The 22,729-nt window shown below is 43.0% G+C and overlaps 1 protein-coding gene across 1 annotated transcript in view; it reads right to left on the bottom strand.

Moving 5' to 3' along the window:
- Nucleotides 1–15,916: 15,916 nt before the first annotated feature.
- The window catches only part of LOC102964173 (solute carrier family 22 member 9), a 33,407-nt gene continuing 26,594 nt past the window's right edge, over nt 15,917–22,729 (bottom strand). The window contains exons 6-10 of the mRNA XM_007091937.3: nt 20,820–20,935; nt 19,726–19,940; nt 17,774–17,882; nt 17,119–17,322; nt 15,917–16,123 (exon numbers count right to left, since the gene is read on the bottom strand). Of these exons, the coding sequence (XP_007091999.1) occupies nt 16,063–16,123; nt 17,119–17,322; nt 17,774–17,882; nt 19,726–19,940; nt 20,820–20,935 (705 nt within the window). The 3' untranslated portion in view covers nt 15,917–16,062. The remainder of the gene's footprint in view (nt 16,124–17,118; nt 17,323–17,773; nt 17,883–19,725; nt 19,941–20,819; nt 20,936–22,729) is intronic.

Here is a 22,729-nt window from a genome sequence, read left to right as displayed (position 1 = left end):
GTATTTGTATTCAGATAAACAGGGAATAACTTTAGTATAACTATGGTCTATGCCATATTTTGGACATACTTATCCTAAAATATTATTTGTTATATCAGAAATTTGAATTTAATGGGACATCCTGTATTTTTTTCCAGGTTACACATAAAAATACAAACCCTCAAGTAAGTAGAAATGTCACACAAACAAATAATTTTCAAACTAACTATGTGCCGTGCCACATTTGGGATATTATTATACAAAAATACTTGTTGTTTATCTGAAATTCAACGTTAATTTAGCGTCCAAGATATTATCTGGCAACCCTGTTTGTTCAGCTTCTGGAATCACCCAGAGTAGGGGAGCACGTGCTCAAGGGTTGACCAAGGACCACACAGAATTCATGTATCCCGGTTCCATGCCTCTTGCACCCCAGGATCCTCTAAGACTAAGCGAGAGTTTATATCTTAAAGACAGAAAGATGAGCAAACAACGCACAGAAACCACCAGCTGGAGATGACGCCACCCTTGAATGGCCAAAAACAGACCTCCTAAGATGAAATGTCTGGAACTCCTGACATGGGTGGCCAGAGTCGTTCCCATGGCGCTGTCCACTCTGAAAAAATACACAGATGGGATTTGGAGTTCAAACAAAAGTGGGATGTCAATGTCAGAGTCAAGGCTTGGAAAAGGTACAAGGCCAGAAGTGTTGACTTACTGAGCATACAACTATTTGCAAAGGTGGTCAGGATAGAAAGTCCAGCCAAGAACCCAGAGAGCAGGAAATGAGGTGCCGCACAGGTGTCAGTCAGGGCGAGCTGGCAGAAACCCCATCTGAGAAATAACCTCCTCCCAAACCTGAAGAATAAGTATATAGGGTTCGATGACGGGAATGACAGCAGTTTATGGTAAAAATAAGTGTGAAAAGAAAGGCATGGCCATTTGGGTGATGTGTTATCAAATGAAACTTGAGGCTTGAAACAAAGAATCAACAGAGGGGCGCCTGGGTGGCTCAGTCGGTTAAGCATCTGACTTCGGCTCAGGTCATGATCTCACGGTTTGTGAGTTCGCGCCCCCCATCGGCCTCTGCGCTGACAGTTCGGAGCTGGGAGCCTGCTTCGGATTCCGCGGCTCCCTCTCTCTCTGCCCTTCCACTGCTCACACTGTGTCTCCCTCTCTCTCTCTCAAAAATAAATAAACGTTACAAAAAATTTTAATAAAGAAAATAACCAACAGAGATCATCGGCAACAGATCTTTCCAGAAGCAACCCGCCTGTTTGCAAAGAGGTACCGGGTGTCACAGTTTCTTCCCCCATCTGTTACCAGTAGATCTCTGACACCAGTCGAAACTCAAACAAGTCGGGGCGCCTGGGTGGCTCAGTCGGTTAAGCGTCCGACTTCAGCTCAGGTCACGATCTCGCGGTCTGTGAGTTCAAGCCCCGCGTCAGGCTCTGGGCTGATGGCTCAGAGCCTGGAGCCTGCTTCAGATTCTGTGTCCCTCTCTCTCTGCCCCTCCCCCATTCATGCTCTGTCTCTCTCTGTCTCAAAAATAAATAAACGTTAAAAAAAAAATTAAAAAAAAAAAAAGAAACTCAAACAAGGCACGTTGCAATATTGGGACTGTTAGCACATCATAAATATTCCTTGTATGAAGAGATGCCTTTGGCGCAGGAGAGAGTCTGTGTGGTGGCCAGAACTCAGTGGATCCATATCTGTTCTGGGGTCTCAGGGGCCCTGAAAGCTAAGGCTAAGCTGATGCAAAGGTTTCCTTCTGTTATTGATCTCCAGTTTCACGCCATAATGGCCAGAAAAGATACTTGATAGGATTTCGATCTTCTAAAATTTTCTAATACTTGTTTTGTAGTCTAACATGAAGTCCAATATTTCCTTATTGATTTTCTATCTGGATGACCTATCCATTGTTGAAAACGAGGTATTTAAGCTTTTTAATTAATTAATTTAATTTCCTTTTCTTTTCTTTCTTTTTTTTTTTTTTTAGAGAGAGAGAGTGCACAGACGAGACAAAAGGGGTAGAAGGAAAGAGAGAGAGAATTTGAAGCAGGCTCCACGCTCAGCACAGAGCCCAGCATGGGGCTCGATCCCACGACCTCGAGATCATGACCTGAGCTGAAATCAGGAGTTGGTCGCTCAACCGACTAAGCCACCCATGCGCCCGAAAGCGGGTGTTTAAATCCCCTACTATTATTGTTGTTGTCTTCTTCTCCCTTTATATCTGTTAGTATGTGCTTAATATATTTTGTATAAGTTTAAGGCATAGAGCATAAAGACTTGAGTTACATATATTATGAAATGATTGCCATGATAAAGTTAGTTAACAGTAATCGTTTCATAAGGACACAAAAAGAAAAAGAAAAAAATTTTTTTCTTGTGATGAGAACTTTTAGAATCTACTTTCTTAGCAACTTTCACATATATCATACAGCAATGTTAACTATAGTCAGCATGTTATACTTTTTTTATCCCCAGTACTTATTTATCTAATAACTGGAAATTATTCCTTTTGACCACCTTCATCCAATCCCTCCCACTGCCTCACATCTGGTAATCACAAGTCTGATCTCTTTTTCTACGATTTTTTTCGCAGTCCACATTAAGTGAGATGTTATATAGTATTTGTCTTACCCTGTCTGATGTATTTCACTTAAAAAATGCCCTCAGGGTCCATTTATGATGTTGCAAATGTCGGATTTCCTTCCTTTTTATGGTTGAGTGATATTCCATTCAACTTCTTTATGCATTCACCCATCAATAGACACTTAGGTTGTTTCCATGTCTCGGCTATTGTAAATAATGCTGCAATGAACAGTAGGAGTATAGATACCTCTTCAACACAGTGTTTTTGCTTCCTTCAGATATGTACCCAGAAGTAGAATGTTTGGATCATACGGTGGTTTTATTTTTAATTTTTGGAGGAACCTCCATACTGTTTTCCACAGTGGTTGTACCAACTTACATTCCCACTAATAGTGTATGAAGGTTCCCTTTCTTCTATATCATCACCAGCATTTGTTATTTCTTGGGTTTTTGTTTTTGTGTGTGTGTGTGTGTGTATGTTTTTTATGATGGCCACTCTAAAGAGGCATGAGGTAATCTTGATTTACGTTTCTCTAATGATTAGTGAGGTTGAGCACCTTTTCATGTACCTGTTGGCCATGCTTAGTTCTGTAGGAAACGATACAGTTTTCTAAGTCTTTCATGGTGGCTAAACCATTTTGCATCTCCTCCAACAATGAAACAGAATTTTTGTTGTTCTATGTCCTCACCAGGGTTTGGTGTTGATAATGTCCTGGATTTTGGCTTTTCTAACACATAGGTAGTGATATCTCATTGTTGTTTTAGTTTGCATTTCCATGATGACCCACGATGCGGAACATCTTTTCATTTGCTTATTAGCCATCTGTATATCTTTGGTGATGTGTCTGTTAAGGTCTTTGGCCTATTTTGAAATCAGGTTATTTGGGTTTTTTTCATTGCTGAGTTTTAAGATTTCTTTGTCTATTTTTAGCTAATAATTTTTTAGCAGATGTGGGTTTTTTTTTTCTTCCAAATGTTTTCTCCCAGTTCTGTCGTCTGTCCTTTCATTCTCCTGCCAGTGTATTTCGCAGAGCAGAAATTGTGAATTTTAATAAAATTCACTCTTCGTTTCTTTCTTTCATGGAGCACACCTTTTGTGCCGTATTTAAAAAGTTATAATCAAACCCAAGTTTGTTTAGATTTTCTCCTATGTTATCTTCCTGTAGTTTGATAGGGTTGTGTTTTGCATTTCAGCCTGTGATCCTGGGTTTTTTTTTTTTTATGTTTTAAGAAAAATTTTCATGTTTATTCATTTTTGAGACAGAGAGACAGAGTGCGAGTGGGAGAGGGTCAGAGAGAGAGGGAGACACAGAATCTGAAGCAGGCTCCAGGCTCCGAGCTGCCAGCACACAGCCCAATATAGGGCTTAGACTCATGAACCGTGAGATCATGACCTGAGCTGAAGTCACTCATATCTTTGTTTCAGCTTGCTCCTTTGTCAAAGATCAATTGCTTGTATTTATACGGGTCTATTTCTAGGCTCTCTATACTATTCCATTTATCAATTTGTCTATTTTTTCACCAGTACTATGCTGTCTTGATTACTGCAACTTTATTGTAAGCCTTGAAGTCAGGTACAGTCCCCCAACTTTATTCTCTTGAAATCTGAAATTGTGATAGCTCCAGCTTTGTTCTTTGTCAAAATTCCTTTGGCTCTTTGAGGTCTTCTGTGGTTCTATACAAATTTTAGGATTATCTTTTCTAGTTCCATCCATCAATGGATGAATGGTTAAAGATGTGGTATTTATACACAATGGACTATTACTCAGCCATAAAAAAAGAGCAAAATATTTCCATTTGTGACAATACGGAGGACCTAGGGGGTATTATGCTATGTGAAATAAGTCGGATGGAGAAAGACAAATATCATGTTGATTTCACTTATTTTTTTAAAATTTTGTAAATGTTTATTTATTTTTGAGAGAGAGAGACAGACAGACAGACAGAGCATGAGCAGGGGAGGGGCAGAGAGAGAAGGAGACACAGATCTGAAACTGGCTCCAGGCTCTGAGCTGTCAGCACAGAGCCCGATGCAGGGCTCACACCCACAAGCTGTGAGATCATGACCTGAGCCGAAGTCCAACCCACTCAACCAACTGAGCCACCCATGCGCCCCGTCATGGGATTTCACTTATATGTGAAATTAAAGCAAGACAAAACAAACGAACAAACAGCCCAAACAAGCAGACTCTTAAACACAGAGAACAAATTGGTGGTTGCCACAGGGGAGATCAGTGGGTGAAAGAGAAAAAAGGGATAAAAAGGTACAAAGTTCCAGCTGTGAAATAAATGAGTCATGGAGATGGAAAGTACAACGTAGGAAATAATAGTCAATGACATTATTTTAACGTTGCATGGTGGCAGATGGTGACAACCCTTACTGGTTGAGCACTGAGTAACGTATGGAGTTGTTGAATCCCTATGTCTATGCCTGAAAGTAACATTTTATATCAAGTATGCTTCAATTAAAAAAAGGCAAAGGGTGGCAGTAGAGTGGTGGGGGGAGGTGTGGAGGTGGCACTTGGGTCTTCCGGTGTGCCCACAGCCAGACAAGGACTCCTCCAACTGGGGGGAGTCCCAGAGGTCCATGGGTGGTCCTCTTGCCTCCTGGGGCAGACAGCAGGAGATGCTTTCCTGTAGTTCTCTTGGCCTACTTCCCCTTTATTTCCCTCCTCACCCTCGTCACTGCTGTCCTTCTTCAGAGCAAACAACGGTTCTTCTAGCTACCGCCAGACCCCCACGGCTTCAGTCACCATCCTCCTGCAGTTGCCAGGAGGGTCACGCTGGATTGCTGCCAGACCAGCCATCACCTTCTCTGCTGTCACCGGGTCTGCTGCTGCCAGCTCCATTACCACTTCTCTCGTTCTGTCGTCTCTTAGGCAGTCCAGTCCACCCACCTTGAGGTGCTCAGACAGACGGGTCTCACGGGTGTCCTGGTATGCTGTGTAGAGGCACTCTTTATTTATTTTATTTTTTAAAAAAACATTTACTTATTTTTGAGAGAGAGAGAGAGATAGAGGAGAGAGAGAGAGAGAGAGAGAGAGAGAGAGAGAGAGAGAGAGAGAAAGAGCACAAGCAGGGGAGGGGCAGAGAGAGAGGGAGACACAGAATCTGAAGCAGGCTCCAGGCTCCGAGCTGTCAGCACAGAGCCCGATGCCGGGCTTGAACTCACGAACTGTGAGATCATGACCTGAGCCAAAGTCCGACACTTAACTGAGCCACCCAGGCGCGCCCCCCCCCCCCCAAGGCACTCTTTAGAAAGGCTATGGTTGTCTCATTAGTTGCAAATCAAAAGGGAGAGGAAAAAGGAATGTTGCTGATGTCCCACTACTTAATATTTGTCATAGCAAGGATACAGTTCCAAATCTCCTGATTGGTGAAGGACCATAGAAAATGGAGCCCTTTACCAAGGATGTGGAAATCTTTCAAGTCTTCTCAGATGAGACAAACTTTGGAGTTAACCAGTAAGCGTTTTAAAGTGGTAACATAAGTATATCCTCAAAGACAGAAAACAAAAAGTGCTTTAATGCCGTATGAGAATCACAGCTGAGAAACCGGCACTCGTGGGGGAGAAACTGACACACACAGACCAAAAGAATTGAAATTCTAGAACTGAAAAAGTATAGTTACTTTTCAGTAGGAAAAAAACTACCGTATAGACTTAGCCACGGGGACACAAGGGAGAAGACAGAGCAATAGAAGTTATAGAAAGTGATGAACAGAGAGAAACATGCTTTTAAGAAAAATCAACACAGAGCCCCAGAGTGCTGTACCCCAAGAGCCAGCAAATATTTCCTGCAAAGGACCAGATAATTCTTATTTGATGTTTTGTCAGCCACATACCATATTTATCAATGTTCTTACTTGTTCTCTCTTTTTTCTTTTAATATCAATTTTTGTGTCTCTTTTTTACTACAGGAAAATATCCGTAAAATAAACTTTGCTACTTTAATCACGTTTAAATGTGCAAACCAGTGATGTTAATTACATTCTCAGTGCTGTGCAACCACCATGATTATCTACTTCTAAAACCTCTGTCACTCCCAACAAAAATTCTGTGCTCACGAGATAGTAACTCCCCATTTCTCCTTTCTCCCTGGCTGTTGGTCACCTCTAATCTATTCTTTTTCTCCATGAATTTGCCTCTTTTGTATATTTCATATAAGTGGCATTATATTTGTCCTCTCGTGTTCGCCTTATTTCACTTGAGATTTGTTTGTAATCTAAATGTGAATATTCACATGGAATATCTTTCCCCCTCCTTTCTCTTTCTATTTATTTGGGTCTTTAGAACCCAAATGTATCTATCTCTCAGGGCGCCTGGATGGCTCAGTCAGTTAAGCGTCCAACTCTTGATCTTGGCTCAGGTCACGATCTCACGGTTCATGAGATCAAGCGCCGCGTGGGGCTCCGCGCTGAGCGTGGAACCTGCTTGGGATTCTCTCCTTCTCTCTCTTGCCCCTCCCCCGCTCACATCTTTTTCTCTCTCTCAAAATAAATAAACAAACATTAAAAACACACAAAAAGATCAAAATATGTCTCTTGAAATATGTCAGAAGAAAAATTTTAAAAAGGAAAAGTTATTTGAAGACTAGTCTTATGAAAAAGCATTACAATCTCCCCCACAAGGGCGCCTGGGTGGCTCAGTTGAGCATCCGCCTTCGGCTCAGGTCATGATCTCACAGTTTGTGGGTTCGAGCCCCGCACCGGGCTCTGTGCTGACCGCTTGCTCAGAGCCTGCAGCCTGCTTCGGATTCTTCGTCTCCCTCTCTCTGCCCCTCCCCCGCTCATGCTCTGTCTCTCCCTGTCTTAAAAATAAATAAAACATTAAAAAAAAAAATTAAAAAAAAAAAGTTTCCAAATTTCTTTTTTTGTAACTTGAAATCTTGAAGACATATGGAGACAAGTTGAATGATGGTTATTCACTGAATATCTAAATCATTTCCAAATAATATGAAATACAGAAACATTACCGGACATTGGTTTATCCTTTTTTCTGGCTTCCTTTTACAGAAGAGCTAAAGATATTGGGGTCTATTGTTAAACGTGCTTTGTACCACATTGAAAATTTTCCTGCGAGGAAAAGTAAACTGCTAGAAATTAGGAAATGTATTTATAAATCTGCCAACCCACAGAATACCAGTGTAATAGGCATTCCACAACTGCCTACTTATTTTCACTAGGAATTAAAGATCATAGGTGTGCTCGGCCAAAAAGCCAGAGGTTGGGCCTCAGTGGCCTTGGCGCCCCTGTGTCTGAGGGCGGGGCGGGGGCGGGGGTTGCTGCTTTTTACTCAGGCGCTCCCCCTGGTGTTTATTTTTGGTACTGTGGCCTAGCTGGTGCTGTAGTAAATCACCACCCTTGGTCTCCATCTAGTGTCTATCTGTGGTACTGCATGTTCTGGTGACTTCTCAGAAACCCCCTAAAATTGGGCATACAATTTTCTGATTTTCCTCCCCAGAAAGAATACGGGAGTTAGTGGTTTCCTAGCCCATGCACCCCAGTGTTAAGTGTGGGGAGGGACCCTGACCAGCCAGAGTGGAGACCGTGAGGAATTCCCTACTGGTTGATGCAGTTGGCCTCATGGTCATGTGGGGTGCAGGAATCTTCTAGCTGGCTTTTGAATTCTCACAGGAGGAATTTTGTCATTTGGTCGCTGTTAACTCTGTGAGGAAGGCAGGTCTAGGGCTCCTTATTCTGTCATCTAGTTGATGTCACTCCCAGAATTCATAGAATTTTCACTTTGAATTGGTTGCTAGCGAGCTCCTAAAGAAAAGCAAGAAAAATCTTATTGGAAACTGGAAGAATGAGGCTTCTTATTATCTAGGGCAGAAAGCTTAGCAACACTGTCCCTACTGATACATGGAAAGCAGACGATGGGCTTCATGAGCTGGGTGACATAGCTAAGATCATTTTCAAGCGAAACATTGAAGAAGCCATTTGATTTCTTCTTGCTGATTTTAGGAAAAAGTGAAGGGAGAGACACAAATTGAATCAAGAACTCCTAAAGTAAGAAGATCCAGGACATGACAGTTTTCTAGACAGCAAGTGAGCTAAAATTTAGGATTGGGTTCTAAAGAAATACCAAATCCAGGATATTACCAGAAAAACATCTTTATACACCAAGTGGGGATGTAAGTATGAAACCATCTGAAAAGACCTCGGAAGGATCCAGGTGTGGCCACAGAGTAGGATTCAGCCACACAAAGTCCCTTTAAAGAGACTGAATTGTGCCTGACAGATCCTCTTGATAAAAATAAAATGATTTTATGAAGCTTCTTTATGTTGAACTCGGCTGATGATGCGAACATGAAGAAAGAACACGTACACAGCAACTGAGGATTGTTTCGGTGGTCTTTAAATCTATAATAAAACGCTTCCCTTCCTGGGATGAGTTTATGTCACCTGCTAAGCAGCTAGGGATACAAATATGGGGAGCTATCACTTCTATTAAGGGCCTTGTACCTTGAGCCTGGATTTATCATTGAAATAAGATAATGAGACACTCACCCAGGTTCAGATGGACCAGTTTGTGCAATCTGCAGAACCAGGCTACTGGGGACGATTATATTTTTCTCCTGCTCCCCAGACAGTTACATATGCTCTTGTGTTTCTGGAAAGTGATTCCGTTCCTGGGCAACAAAACTCACAGAAGCATAGACACAAGCTAAGGTAAAGGCTCTTTAGGTTATGGGACAGTTAAACAGGCCAATTAAAGATCCACTCCATACGGGGCGCCTGGGTGGCTCAGTCAGTTAAGCGTCCGACTTCGGCTCAGGTCATGATCTCACGGTCCGTGAGTTCAAGCCCCGCGTCAGGCTCTGTGCTGACAGCTCAGAGCCTGGAGCCTGCTTCAGATTCTGTGTCTCCCTCTCTGACCCTCCCCCGTTCATGCTCTGTCTCTCTCTGTCTCAAAAATAAATAAACATTGAAAAAAAATTAAAAAAAAAAAAAGATCCACTCCATAGGACCATATGTATCTGATCATTCCATCAGGGGTTACCCACAGGAGCGATTGAGAGTTTACTCATCAGGGATATTCTGTCTGGGTTTCAGTCCAGGGGATGGCAGTACAGTTTTAAGAGCCAGACTGAAGATCATCAGTGACCTCGCACATTTACAGCACACAGTCTAGCTCCCCTCGGTGAGGTCAATGCCGTGTGGCCTAGTATTGATCCAAAGGCTTTGATGTGACGTCTCTGGTCAAACTTTATTCCCTTCAGCAACAAACAGAACTGGGGCAAAGTCCAAAATCCAGCAGCTTCTGAGGAGCACCGGAGACATTACGCACTGATCAAGGTGTATTGGGAGAATTTACGGCAACCAAGGAATTTCGTTCATATTTTGGGGATATCGAGGAACCATCCGCTGTGCTACCAGGGGGTATTGCATCGGAAACTGACTTTGGCGGGATTTGGAAATAACTTTCAGATTGCACAATGGACTGATGCAATTTTGTAGGTGGGACTTTGGGGACCAATACACATTCAAGCAGTGGTGATTAATACTGCTGAGTGTATTGTGAGAATAGATGTTCTCCATGGGTGGTAGTTCTCGCAATTGCCGGGGACGTGCCCAGTGGGAAAATGTCATAATTCGAAGTGTGTTAGTAAGATGAGTGTACTCCAGGAACCACCTATCTTCCCCAGGATTGTCCTGTAGTCCCTTCGTCTTAGTAGAGAATACCATGGTCGAGGGAAGCAGGTGACTGCAGTGATCGTGGAGATAGTGGAGAAAGAGAAGCTTCGTAAAAATATCGCATGATCACAAAAGCTTGGTGTGGTAAATCAAAAAGTCCGTTGAGGGGCACCTGGGTGGCTCAAGCGGTGGAGCGTCCCACTTTGGCTCAGATCGTGATCTCATGGTTCATGAGTTCGAGCCCCACATGGGGCTCGCTGCTGTCAGCACGGAGCCTGCTTTGGATCCCCTGTCCCCCTCTCTCTCTGCCCCTCCCCCGCTTGTGCTCTCTCTCTCTCTCTCTCTCAAAAATAAATAAAACATTAAAAAGATTTATTTTGGGGTGCCTGGGTGGCTCAGTCAGTTAAGCGGCCGACTTCGGCTCAGGTCATGATCTCGAGGTCCGTGAGTTCTAGCCCCGCGTCGGGCTCTGTGCTGACAGCTCAGAGCCTGGAGCCTGCTTCGGATTCTGTGTCTCCCTCTCTCTGACCCTCCCCTGTTCATGCTCTGTCTCTCCCTGTCTCAAAAATAAATAAACGTTAAAAAAAAAAAAAGATTTACTTTAAAAAACTTTTTTAAATGTTTTTATTTTATTTTTGAGAGAGAGAGAGACAGAGTGTGAGTGGGGGAGGGGTAGAGGGAGAGGGAGACACAGAATCCGAAATAGGCTCCAGGCTCTGAGCTGTCAGTGCAGAGCCTGACATGGGGCCTGAACTCAGAGACTGCGAGATCGTGACCTGAGTGGAAGGGACGCCCAACCAACTGAGCCACCCAGGCACCCCCCCAAAAATTTTTTTTCAGTCCAATGATACTTGGTGCCCCACTGTGGACTGCTAAAATTTCCAATTGTGGTTGTGGATATTATAAAGTCATGGAGTCCATTGTGCAGACTGAAGACACATGGTAAGTGAGGATGACGTTGCAGGGGTGCCTGGGTGGCTCAGTAGGCTGAGAGTCCGACTTCGGCTCCGGTCATGATCTCAAGGAGGTTCGTGGGTTTGAGTCCCCCCGTGGGGCTCTGTGCTGACAGCTCAGAGCCTGGAGCCTGCTTGGGATCCTCTGTCCCCCTGGCTCTCTCTGCCCCTCCCCTGCTTGCGCTCTCTCTCTTTCTCTCTCTCTCTCTCTCTCCCTCTCTCAAAAATGAAAAGAAACATTAAAATTTTTTTTTAAAAAAGTGGTGATGACATTGCTAATGCCTGTTATAAGACAGTTTCTCATTGCCTTTGGGGTTCTGGTGAGGTCTGAGCCTTCCTGGCCCACCTCCCTGGGAATAGAGCTGCGGACTCTAGACCACATCTTGCTGGTTGTCATTCCTGTGCCTCTTGATCGCCTGGAAGGCATTTGGCAGGAGAAAGGCAGAAAAAGCCAAGCCTGATTGACTGTGTTTCAAGTTCTGAGGCCCACGGGATACCTAGAGGCCTTGCAGGACAGCTAGTAAGAGAAGAGCTTGTTGAGTTGAGGGTCTAGGAAGCCTAAAGACGGAGGCTAGATAGCTCCGATGTGGAGGATTTGTGAAAATAACCAACGGATCTGCGATTTTCCACCAGCCCGGAGGGACTGAGCGCGGTACCATTTCGTTGCGGGTCGAAGATAAAAGCGTGATGTCGCACGTGCACACGTGGACTGAAACCGCTACATCCGCTTTTACGTTTTTCTTTTTCTCATTTCCTCTTTGTATCCCGGGTTCCCAGCATATTGCCGGGGAGCTGTTATATGCTGCATACATGATTACGGAATCAATTAAAGACTTTTAAAGCTCTTCATAATGACACCATCCTGTGTGTTGAACATTCAATGGCATGTGTTACTTTATAACTCTGCCATCAGTTGACAGATCTCTATTTACAAACCTTTGGTCTTTTGGAAAGACCAAAGGATGCTACTTTAGTTTGACTGTCTTTAAATTCCAGTGGCTTTGTAGACTTCTTCATAGCTTTATGATTATGAGACTTTTTTTTTCTTTTGAAAAGTATATGCTCCTGGCTGTTAACTACCTAATATTAAATTATGTATTTTTATGCATATTTTTTAGATACACATATTAATATATAGTCATTTTGAAAAATTTTCATTTCTCTTGCAATTTACTTTCGATGATACCTTAGAATATTTTTAAATGTTGCATTATCCTTTTTAAACTTAGAATACAAAAAATGTAAATCTCATAAAAGGACAGCACTAAAAGTGAATAGCTTTTATCACTTTTATGAATATTATTTTAGATTTTGCCTATTTCTCTAGGACTTGTCAATGGAGGTTTTAAATGAGTTTTCAGTCCAGTTTACCTCTGCTTACATTCCTGGTGTTTGCTTGACTATTCAGAACATTTTTTTCAATCCCAAGAGCTCATAGGCAAGTTTTGTACTGAATAACATGGCTTAATTGTTCCACCTATCTTTTTATTTATTTACTTATTTATTTTTAATAAAAATTATTATTTTTATTTTTAATGTTTATTTAAAATCTTTATTTTTAATTTTTTTAATGTTTATTTATTTTTGAAAGAGAGAGAGACAGAGCATGAGCAGGGGAGGAGCAGCGAGAGAGGGAAACACAGAATCCGAGGTAGGGTCCAGGCTCCGAGCTGTCAGCACAGAGCCCAATGCGGGGCTCGAACTCACAAACTGCGAGATCATGACCTGAGCCGAAGGAAGACAGAGGCTTAACTGACTGAGCCACCCAGGCTCCCCCTCCACTTATCTTTTTAATTACATGGAATATATTTTTTTGGTTTAGAGAATAAAATGAAATTATTAAGCATTTATTTATAAAGTGAGTTAATGGCACTTATGTAATCATTGATTTCTACTAGTGATTTACGATGCCCAAATCATCAAGTTTTAAGTATTACACATGCTACCGTATCGTTCTGGACTTCTTTTGATTTTTCTTTTTAAAGTTTATTTTTTTATTTTTGAGAGAGAGAACGAGTGCAGGAGGGACAGAGAGAGAGCGGGACAGAGGATCTGAAGCAGGCTCTGTGCTGACACCACAAGAGCCCAATGCGGGGCCTCGAACTCAAGAACTGTGAGGTCATGGCCTGAACTGAGTAAGGGGCTGAGCCACCCAGGCACCCCGTGGTCTTCTTTTGATTTGCAAATGCATCTGCTATTGGTGTTTAGACACTCGCATCTCATTCTGGCAAACCTGCCAAACCCCCAAAACCTGCCCCACCCTCCCTCTATGAGCCTCATTTTCCCGAATCAGCTTGTCTAGTATTAATTTGCAGTTACACTTGGAACTCTTTTCTGAGCTGTTCCAAAAGAATGGAGTTTTCCATGGTAATTACTCCATCAACTCCTCTACCATTAATTGAAGCAGAAGCAATGTCTTTTTTTTTTTTTTTTTTAATTTACCTCCAAGTTAGTTAGCATGTTGTGCAATGATTTCAGGAGTAGAATCCGGTGATTCATCCCCTACATATAACACCCAGTGCTTGTCCCAAGTGTCTTCCTCAATGCCTCTTGCCCATTTAGCCCACCCCCCCAGCCACAACCCCTCCATCAATGCTCATTTGTTCTCTATATTTAAGAGTCTCTTAGGGACTGTCCCCCTCCCTGTTTTTATATTATATTTGCTTCCCTCCCTTATGTCCATCTGTTTTGTACCTTAAATTCCACATATGAGTGAAGTCATATGATATTTGCCTTTCTCTGACTGACTTATTTGGTTTAGCACAATAGCCTCTAGTTCCATCCCCGTTGTTGCCAATGGTGAGATTTCATTCTTTTTGATCGCCCAGTAATACTCCATTGTATGTGTATGCCACATCTTCTTTATCCATTCTTCCGTCGATGGACATTTGGGCTCTTTCCATACTTTGGCTATTGTCGATTGTGCTGCTATAAACATGGGGGTGCATGTGCCTCTTCGAAACAGCACACCTGCATCCCTTGGATAAATACCTAGTAGTACAATTGCTGGGTTGTAGGGTAGTTCTATTTTTAATTTTCTGAGGAAGCTCCATACTGTTTTCCAGAATAGCCGCACCAGTTTGCATTCCCATCAGCAGTGCAAAAGGGTTTCTCTTTCTCCTCATCTTTGCCAACATCTGTTGTTGCCTGAGTTGTTCCTGTTAGCCATTCTGACAGGTGTGAGGTGGTATCTCATTGTGTTTTTGATTTGTATTTCCCTGATGTTGAGTGATGTTGGGTATTTTTTCACGTGTCTGTTAACCATCTGGATGTCTTCTTTGAAGAAGTGTCGATTCATGTCTTTTGCCCATTTCTTCACTGGATTATTTGTTTTTCAGGTGTTGAGTTTGAGAAGTTCTTTATAGACTTTGGATACGAACCCTTTAACTGATATGTCCTTTGCAAATATCTTCTCCCATTCTGATGGTTACCTTTTAGTTTTGCTGAATGTTTCCTTCACTGTGCAGAAGCTTTTTATTTTGATGAGGTTCCCAATAGTTCATTTTTGCTTTTGTTTCCCTTGCCTCCGGAGACGCGTTGAGTAAGAAGTTGCTGCGGCCAGGGTCAAAGAGGTTTTTGCCTGCTTTCTCCTCGAGGATTTTGATGGTTTCCTGCCTTATGTTTAGGTTTTTCAACCATTTTGAGTTTATTTTTGTGTCTGGTGTAGGAAAGGGGTCCAGATTCATTCTTCTGCGTGCCGCTGTCCAGTTTTCCCGACACCCTGGCTGAAGAGACTGTCTTTTTTCCATGGGATATTCTTTCCTGCTTTGTCAAAGACTGAGTCCTTGATTTCTCTTTCTGTTGCTTCATTATTGGTGTCTAGGAATGCAACCAATTTCTGTGTATTGATTTTATTTCCTACGACTTTGCTGAATTCATGGATCAGTTCTAGCAGTCTTTGGTGGATTTTTTTGGGTTTTTCATAGAGTATCATGTCATCCGCGAGGAACGAAAGTTTGACTTCCTCCCGGCCGATTTGGATGCCTTTTACTTCTTTGTGTTGTCTGATTGCTGAGGCTAGGACTTCCAACACTATGCTGAATAACAGTGCCAAGAGAGGGCATCCCTGTCATGTTCCTGACTTTAGGGAGAAAGCTCTCAGTTTTTCCCCATTGAGGATAATACTAGCGGTGGGTCTCTCGTATATGGTTTTTATGATCTTGAGGTATGATCCTTCTATCCCTACTTTCTTGAGGGTTTTCATCAAGAAAGGATGCTGTATTTTGTCAAATGCTTTCCCTGCATCTATTGAGAGGACCACGTGGTTCTTGTCCTTTCTTTTATTGATGTGATGTATCACATTGATTCACTTGTGGATATTGAACCAGCCCTGCATCCCAGGTATAAATCCCACTTAATCGTGGTGAATAATTCTTTTAATGTATTATTGGATCCGGCTGGCTAGTATCTTGTTGAGAATTTTTGCATCCATGTTCATCAGGGATCTTGGTCTGTCGTTCTCCTTTTTAGTGGGGTCTTTGGTTTTGGAATCAAGAATCAGTGTCTTTAATACTATCCCATCTTTCTATCCAGAAACATGCTGGAGGTCTACAATTTTACATATATTTTACTATGATTCCTTTAAAAATATTATGACTTTTAATATACAGAATTGTATCACTATGTGGTGTACCTGAAATGAGTATAACGTTGTATGTCAACTAGACTTGGATAATAAAATCTTTTTTCAAAAGTATTACGACTTTTCTCAAACTTCTTATTTTGATTGATTGTAGATATTTTATCCATAGTTACTTAGTCCTGCAATCGTAGATGGGATCTGTTATTCCATTCTATCTTTTTATTTTATTTTACAAACTTTTCCAATTTCTGGGAATAGTCCTGATTTTCCTTCTTCTATCTTACTCTTTGAGTGGCAGTTATTTCCTGGAATTCCTTAAAACTGTGTCACTTTCATGAAGGGATCTTCCTGCTTTACTTTTCTTGAGGCTTTTCTCCTGGTAAAAACACAATGAGACCAACAAACAAGCACAAAAGTGAGAAGACCTCAAGTCAGTGTACATGTCCCGCATTCTCCAGAGCAAGCTATTCTTGACCCACCAGTTTTGATAAAATCCGTGACCCCTGCCCCAAGGGTTTGAGTAAATTTTCTGAAGACCAAGTTTCCGGGGCAGGATCTGGGAGGGCAGCTTTGGTAGTTTCGATTCTCACTTTTGGACGACAGGGGATCTGGACGCCAAAGGGATTTGGAAAAGGCAAGGGCAGTATGCAAAGTTTTAAAATCGTCTCCAATTCTTGATCACTTAAAAATACTTAGGTTTACTACTTTCCTTCTTTTCTTAACAGGTTCATTCCTAGTGGACCCAGATGGTCTGAATGTCACAGACCACATAACAGGACTTCTCTGAGATGTATTGTCATGTGTGGGAGGGGCTCAGGTCCTCTCCCTGATCTCGTTCAGATTTCTTCAGTGGCCAGGACAGTCCTCAGGCCTACAGGAACCGGCAGCCCCGGGGAGCTGACTGCACTCCCCGGGCTGGGGGCTGCCAGGGTCTGAGGGATGAGAGTCTGGTGTTTGGATGTGTGCATGCTCGTGAAATGCCTTCAGGCGTGTGTATGTCACACGAGGTCACCTAATGTTGGCCCCTGCAACCACTAAACCTACTGATCTAGGGAGCCATGGGGGAGTCTGAGGTTAGTGGCAGGAATGATGAGGCTATAGCTAAACCAGAGGCACTGGCCACATGGAACAGTCCAGGTCTAAATCTTTCCCTGGGAGGGGCAGCTGGCTGGCTCAGTCAGTATGAGCAGGCAACTCTCGATCTTGGGCGTTTGGCTTACTTAAGTCCCACATTGGGCATTTGGCTTACTTAAAAAAGAAATGTTCATAAATCTTTCCCTGGGGACAGTGACCCTGAATGATGGCTTGCCTTCCTCACTACAGACCTAGAGCACACAGCTCCCCTCAGGGACAGCCAGGGGGTTTACTCACTCCTTTTCCACATCCTGGATGGAGTCAGGCAGAGGTTGATTCCTGGTTTCAGGAAGGAGTGAGACAATAAGACCAGCGAGGATGGAGAAGATTCCATACGTGATCCAGGGCAGGTGGGGGGAATACACAGTTAGGATCATCAAGAGGGGAGACAGCGCTGCCCCAATATAAGCAGCAATCCCCAGGATTCCTGTAACAGTTGCCCTTGGGGTGCAAACAATACAAAAATAATTTGGTATAAATCCACACATGTAATTGGCGATTTATTATTTTGCTTTGATTATGGGAGATACCACAACAGTGCTTAGATACATGAAGGTTGACAATATACTCTTACATTTCAAATATGCTCTGTCATTTGCTGGCAACTTTTTTCAAGTGCCGTTAGGACAGATTTTCATTATTTAAAAACTACTCTTATCCGTAGTTCAGTGGATTTCGTGGTTCAATAGATTAGGTGAGGGGATACGTTAGAAAACTCAACACGGTGCCTTGCCAAAACAGATTTTAATAATTTCTGGCTGCAATTTTCGTTACTGCCAATGCTATTATAACTGATGCTTTGGATAATGACTCAGTTTTATTCCTGCTATAAATGTTCACTAGCTGGGAATGGTCTGTGTTGCCCCTACGGGACCTTCCATGAGATTTGTACCTGATTACGGTAGGGATTAGTTCGTTTCCATGGGTAGAAGAACTCACAACAGCTGCCGCAGAAACACTGACTCCCAGGGATGACAAAGAAAGACGCAGGGTCTGCATTTCTGGAGAGGAAGACCAGTGAGACTCGGGAAGAAAATTAGAGCCAAAGGAACCACCATCCACCAAATGATAAATGAAAAAGACACAATTAGAATATTCGCATGTGTTAGACGCATCGCAGGGAAAGCGCACAGGGCAGAGAATGGCTAGTGACCAGTAGCCGAGAAATGTGACCGATCTGTATGTTACAACTTCAACAGAGATGAAAAAACCTGAGTTATTTTCATTACCTCTCTCTTACATGGCAGAGATTTGCCAAAGATGGAGAGGGGAACGTGAGTTTGCTTTCATTAATTCTGTCCAGTGTCTCCCTCTGCCTTGCATGTACAAAGTAGGACTGTGATATGAATAATTACTGAAGGATGTGAAACTTATCCACATCCTTGAGAAGTTTAAGCCCTGGGTACACAATATTGACATAGGGCTAGTACTGCAGTAGAATAATGAAGGAACAGGAGTTTCGGGGCACCTGGGTGGCTCGGTCGGTTAAGCGTCTGACTTCGGCTCAGGTCATGATCTCATGGTTCGTGGGTTCGCGCCCCGTGTCAAGCTCTGTACAGACAGCTCAAAAGCCTGGAACCTCCTTTGGATTCTGTGTCTCCCTCTCCCGCTGCCCTCCCCCACTCACTCACTCTCTTTCTGTCGCTCTCTCAAAAACAAATAAACATTAAAAAAAAAAATAAGAACAGGAGTTTTATGGTATGGATAAGCTGGAGTGGAACTCGATCTAGAGTGCTATGTGTTAAAATCTTTTTTAATGTGTATTTATTTGTGAGAGTGAGAGACAGAGCATAAGCAGGGGAGGGGAAGAGAGAGAGGGTGACACAGAATCCGAAGCAGGCACCAGGCTCTGAGCTGTCAGCACAGAGCCCGACGTGGGGCTCGAACTCACCAACCGTGAGATCGTGACCTGAGCCGAAGTCGGACAGTTAACCGACTGAGCCACCCAGGCATCCTGATCGAGAGTAATATTTGAAGGTTTAAGAATAAAGATCCGTATTAGGGAAAAAATAGTTGGACTTTGGAGACCTCTGGAAGAAAATTTCAGGGTTCAGTTTTGTATTCGATAATTTTAAAAAATTTCATGAAACCGTTATATAACATTGGAGTAAGCTGTGTAGTCCAGCAGCAAACATGTATCATTGCTGACATCCAGGATCAGGGCACAGCTGTCCATCTGGGATCCTGTAAAGTGCACAACTTTGCTGGGGGTTGAAGCGTGGGACCACCTGGGTTCCCCCATTCATTACATATGATCATTTCATTTAGCGAAATTGATTCTAAGAGAGGCTTTAACTCCTTAACTGCTTATTCCTATGGTATACTTCTCCACCTGAAGACAAGGTACTTTGATTTCCTTGAAGTCAAAAAGTTCCCAACACCCGGATGGCAGTGATGGTGACCTCATACAAGACTAGACATCAGGGAGTAAATTGTCACTGAAGCTGTAGTAACCAGAAAGCAACCAGGCAGAGGAAGTGATGGTAAATTGTGTCCTCATATGGGACACAATTATATATAATGGACACAATACCATCATTTAGAATTACAAGCGTGATTGGTCATAGCCAAAGGGCAAGTGGTCCACTGCTCTCCTAGGGAAACTTTTAGGAAGAAATGGTACCAATTACCAGATACTTCTCACATGTGATGAGGATAGCCATATGTCTGAGCCAACGTGTACTGACCTTTGACTCTTTCCCAGCCACCACATTAATGGTAGAATTGTCCTAAATCCTCAGATTGGTTTTAGGGGATCATTAGAAACATCTCCCTTTCCTTGTGTGAGCACAGTCCCTGAGTCCCTGAGCTATTTCCTCTCTTCAACCTGTGCTCTTTTCTCACCTTTGGGCAGAAATGTGGTGATCAGAATGGAGATTCCAAGGAAGAAAAAGAAAATCATCTGGCATATTCGACGGCCTATATGATTCAGTGCCAAAACCGCAATATAACTGGATGGGATGTTGACTAGGCCAAAGAGAACCTGGGACAGGAAAATATTGCCTCCAATGTGCTGGATGTGGAGAATCAGGCCATAAAAAGACATGTAGACTGAAAATCTGTGGAACCAAAGAAAAAGATAGACGTCATGAAGTTTAGACCTTATTCTACAAATGACGATCGTAAATATTGTCAGACAGGCAGCCAGTGGTTGGTGGTAAAAAGGCACGGTCTGTTTTATAGAATATTCTACATGGTAATGATTTAAAAACTGTCATAAAATACTGCATGATGATGGAGGTCATAATTGTTACCCCTTTTTGGTGGGTGAGAGTACAGTTATTAAGAATACATAATGAGGCTTTCTAGGGTTTTAGATTTCTTTTTCTACGTCCTCATTTGGGCGATTGTTGCGTGTACGCATATGTAAATATTCATCGAACAGTATACGTTTGTGCACTTTCCTGTTTATAGTTTTAGCTCAATTAAAGTGGGAAAGAACAAGTGAAGAAACATCCAGCCAAAGTCTTTACTGTGATTGAAGTTCACAGCCTCAGTTTCCAGCTGATGAGCCTTGCAGGTGATGTAATAAATAAAACTCATTGTACAATTAATTCTGGGTCAGTCTTTCCTTAACTAAAAGATGCAATTATCTTTTTTTTTAATGTTTATTTATTTGAGAGAGAGAGAGAGAGAGAGAGAGTAGGGGGAAGGGCAGAGAGAGAGGGAGGGAGAATCCCAAGCAGGCTCCACGTTGTCATTGCAGAGCCCGACATGGGGCTCGATCCCACTACTGTGAGATCATGACCCCCGGCCGAAACCAAGAATCAGAGGCTTAACCAACTGGGCCACGCAGGTGCCCCTAAAAATGCAGTTATCTATATAGCATCCCCATGTTTTATCTCAAAATCTGTCCCCGCAACGGGCTATACCCTTGGACAGGAATAGATTCACGTCTCCACCATTTGAATATTCTTCAGGCACAACGTGAAACCCACCTCACGAAGGACATCAAACAGATCCTCCTGCGCAGTGTAGGCATGCGGAATATGTCACGCAGAGAAATTTTTTTCTGTGCTGCCTCTAGCTCCTCTTGCATGCTGGACCTCAAAACCTTTAAGAACGATGGCAACAAGAAACTGTTCAGTTGTCACAAAATGTAGGCGCCAGGAGGCCCCTCACGGAGGATAAGCTAGGCCACTTGCTATTATATTTAGTAGGAGATAGAGACACCAAAGACGTCCTTGCATGTGAAAGGTGAATCAAGGCATGAAAGGAGCTTTAGGATAATTATGTAGCAACAAGGACTTTTTAAAAAAAATTTTGTTTTAAGCGTTTATTTATTTTTGAGACACAAGAGAGACAGAGCACGAGGAGGGGGAGGGGCAGAGAGAGAGGGAGACACAGAATCGGAAGCAGGCTCCAGGCGCTGAGCCATCAGCACAGAGCCTGACGCGGGGCTCGAACTCACGGACCGCGAGATCGTGACCTGAGCTGAAGTCAGTTGCTTAACCGAGGGAGCCACCCAGGTGCCCCACAGCAAGGACTTTTTAAACACTAGATCTGAGTGGGCTGCAGAGCATGAAAACGGATGAGTATGTTAGATATTCAGACCAGAAAGGGAATCAAATGCAAGTCACTTGGATTAAGGTCCAAAGCTCCATTTATGCTAAATGGGCACGAAAGACTTGGGAGCTGAGCTGGATTCCCGGCTGTCCTTGCAGAGAAACTGTTTATCTCAGGAACAATGACATTTCCTGAGAATCTTTATTCTGGTTCTTCAAGTCTTTTTGAGTGGCCCCTGGGTGGCTCAGTCTGTTGAGTTCCAACCTCAGCTCAGGTCACGATCTCATGGTTTGTGGGTTCGAGCCCCACGTCAGGCTCTGTGCTGACAGCTCAGAGCCTGGAGCCTGCTTCGGATTCTGTGTCTCCTCTCTTTGACCCTCCCCCACTCACACTCTGTCTCTGTCTCTCAAAAATCAATAAACATTGAAAAAAAAAATTTTTAAGTCTTTTTGAGGGAAATCCTGGAATATTGTGTCTCCATGAATGAGATGCCTAGAATTAAACTTGAGGATGAAACCAGGGTGGGGTCTTGGTGTAGAATAATTTATACCTGAGCTGGTGATAATTTGGAGTTATTTAATGGTCCTGCAACATGCTGGGTATATACCGTGCCCAAGGTGATTAAATATTTCTAAACCCCAATGTCCCTGTCATCAGGAAAATGAAGGAGGAGGAGGAGGAAGAGAACGAGAAGAATGAGAAGCATAAGAAGAACAAGAAGAAATAGGTGAAGAAAGATAATAGCACCCTTTTCATGAGGATTTTCTTTTCTTTAAAAAAATTTTTTTAAATGTTTATTTATTTTTGAGACAGAGACAGAGTGTGAGCAGGGGAGGGGCACAGAGGGAGAGGGAGACACAGAATCCGGAACAGGCTCCAGGCTCTGCGCTGTCAGCACAGAGCCCAACACGGGGCTCAAACCCACAAACCGTGAGATCCTGACCTGAGCTGAAGTCAGACGCTCAACTGACTGAGCCACCCAGGCGCCCCTCGCGAGGATTTTCTAGCCATATGTGAGGTTGCAAACATACATATGGAATTCTACCCAACACACCTCGGATACTTAATTGTTTCTGAAATATTCAGATACTATCAATTTAATTCTCATCTCACTTTTACACATGAAACAATACTGGGGCACCTGGGTGGCTCCGTCGGTTGAGTGACCGAACCTTGATTTTGGCTCAGGTCATGATCTCATGGGTTCGTGAGTTCAAGCCTGGCATCAGGCTTTGCACTGACAGCTCGGAACCTGCTTGGGATTCTCTCTCTCTCTGCCCCTTCCCCGTTTGCTCATTCTCTCTCTCTCTCTCTCTCTCTCTCTCTCTCTCTCTCTCTCAAA

This window comes from Panthera tigris, chromosome D1, assembly GCF_018350195.1.
Source record: "Panthera tigris isolate Pti1 chromosome D1, P.tigris_Pti1_mat1.1, whole genome shotgun sequence".
Taxonomy (NCBI): domain Eukaryota; kingdom Metazoa; phylum Chordata; class Mammalia; order Carnivora; family Felidae; genus Panthera; species Panthera tigris.
Note: the sequence above shows the minus strand (reverse complement) of the source record. Positions and strands in the feature narration are given on the sequence as shown.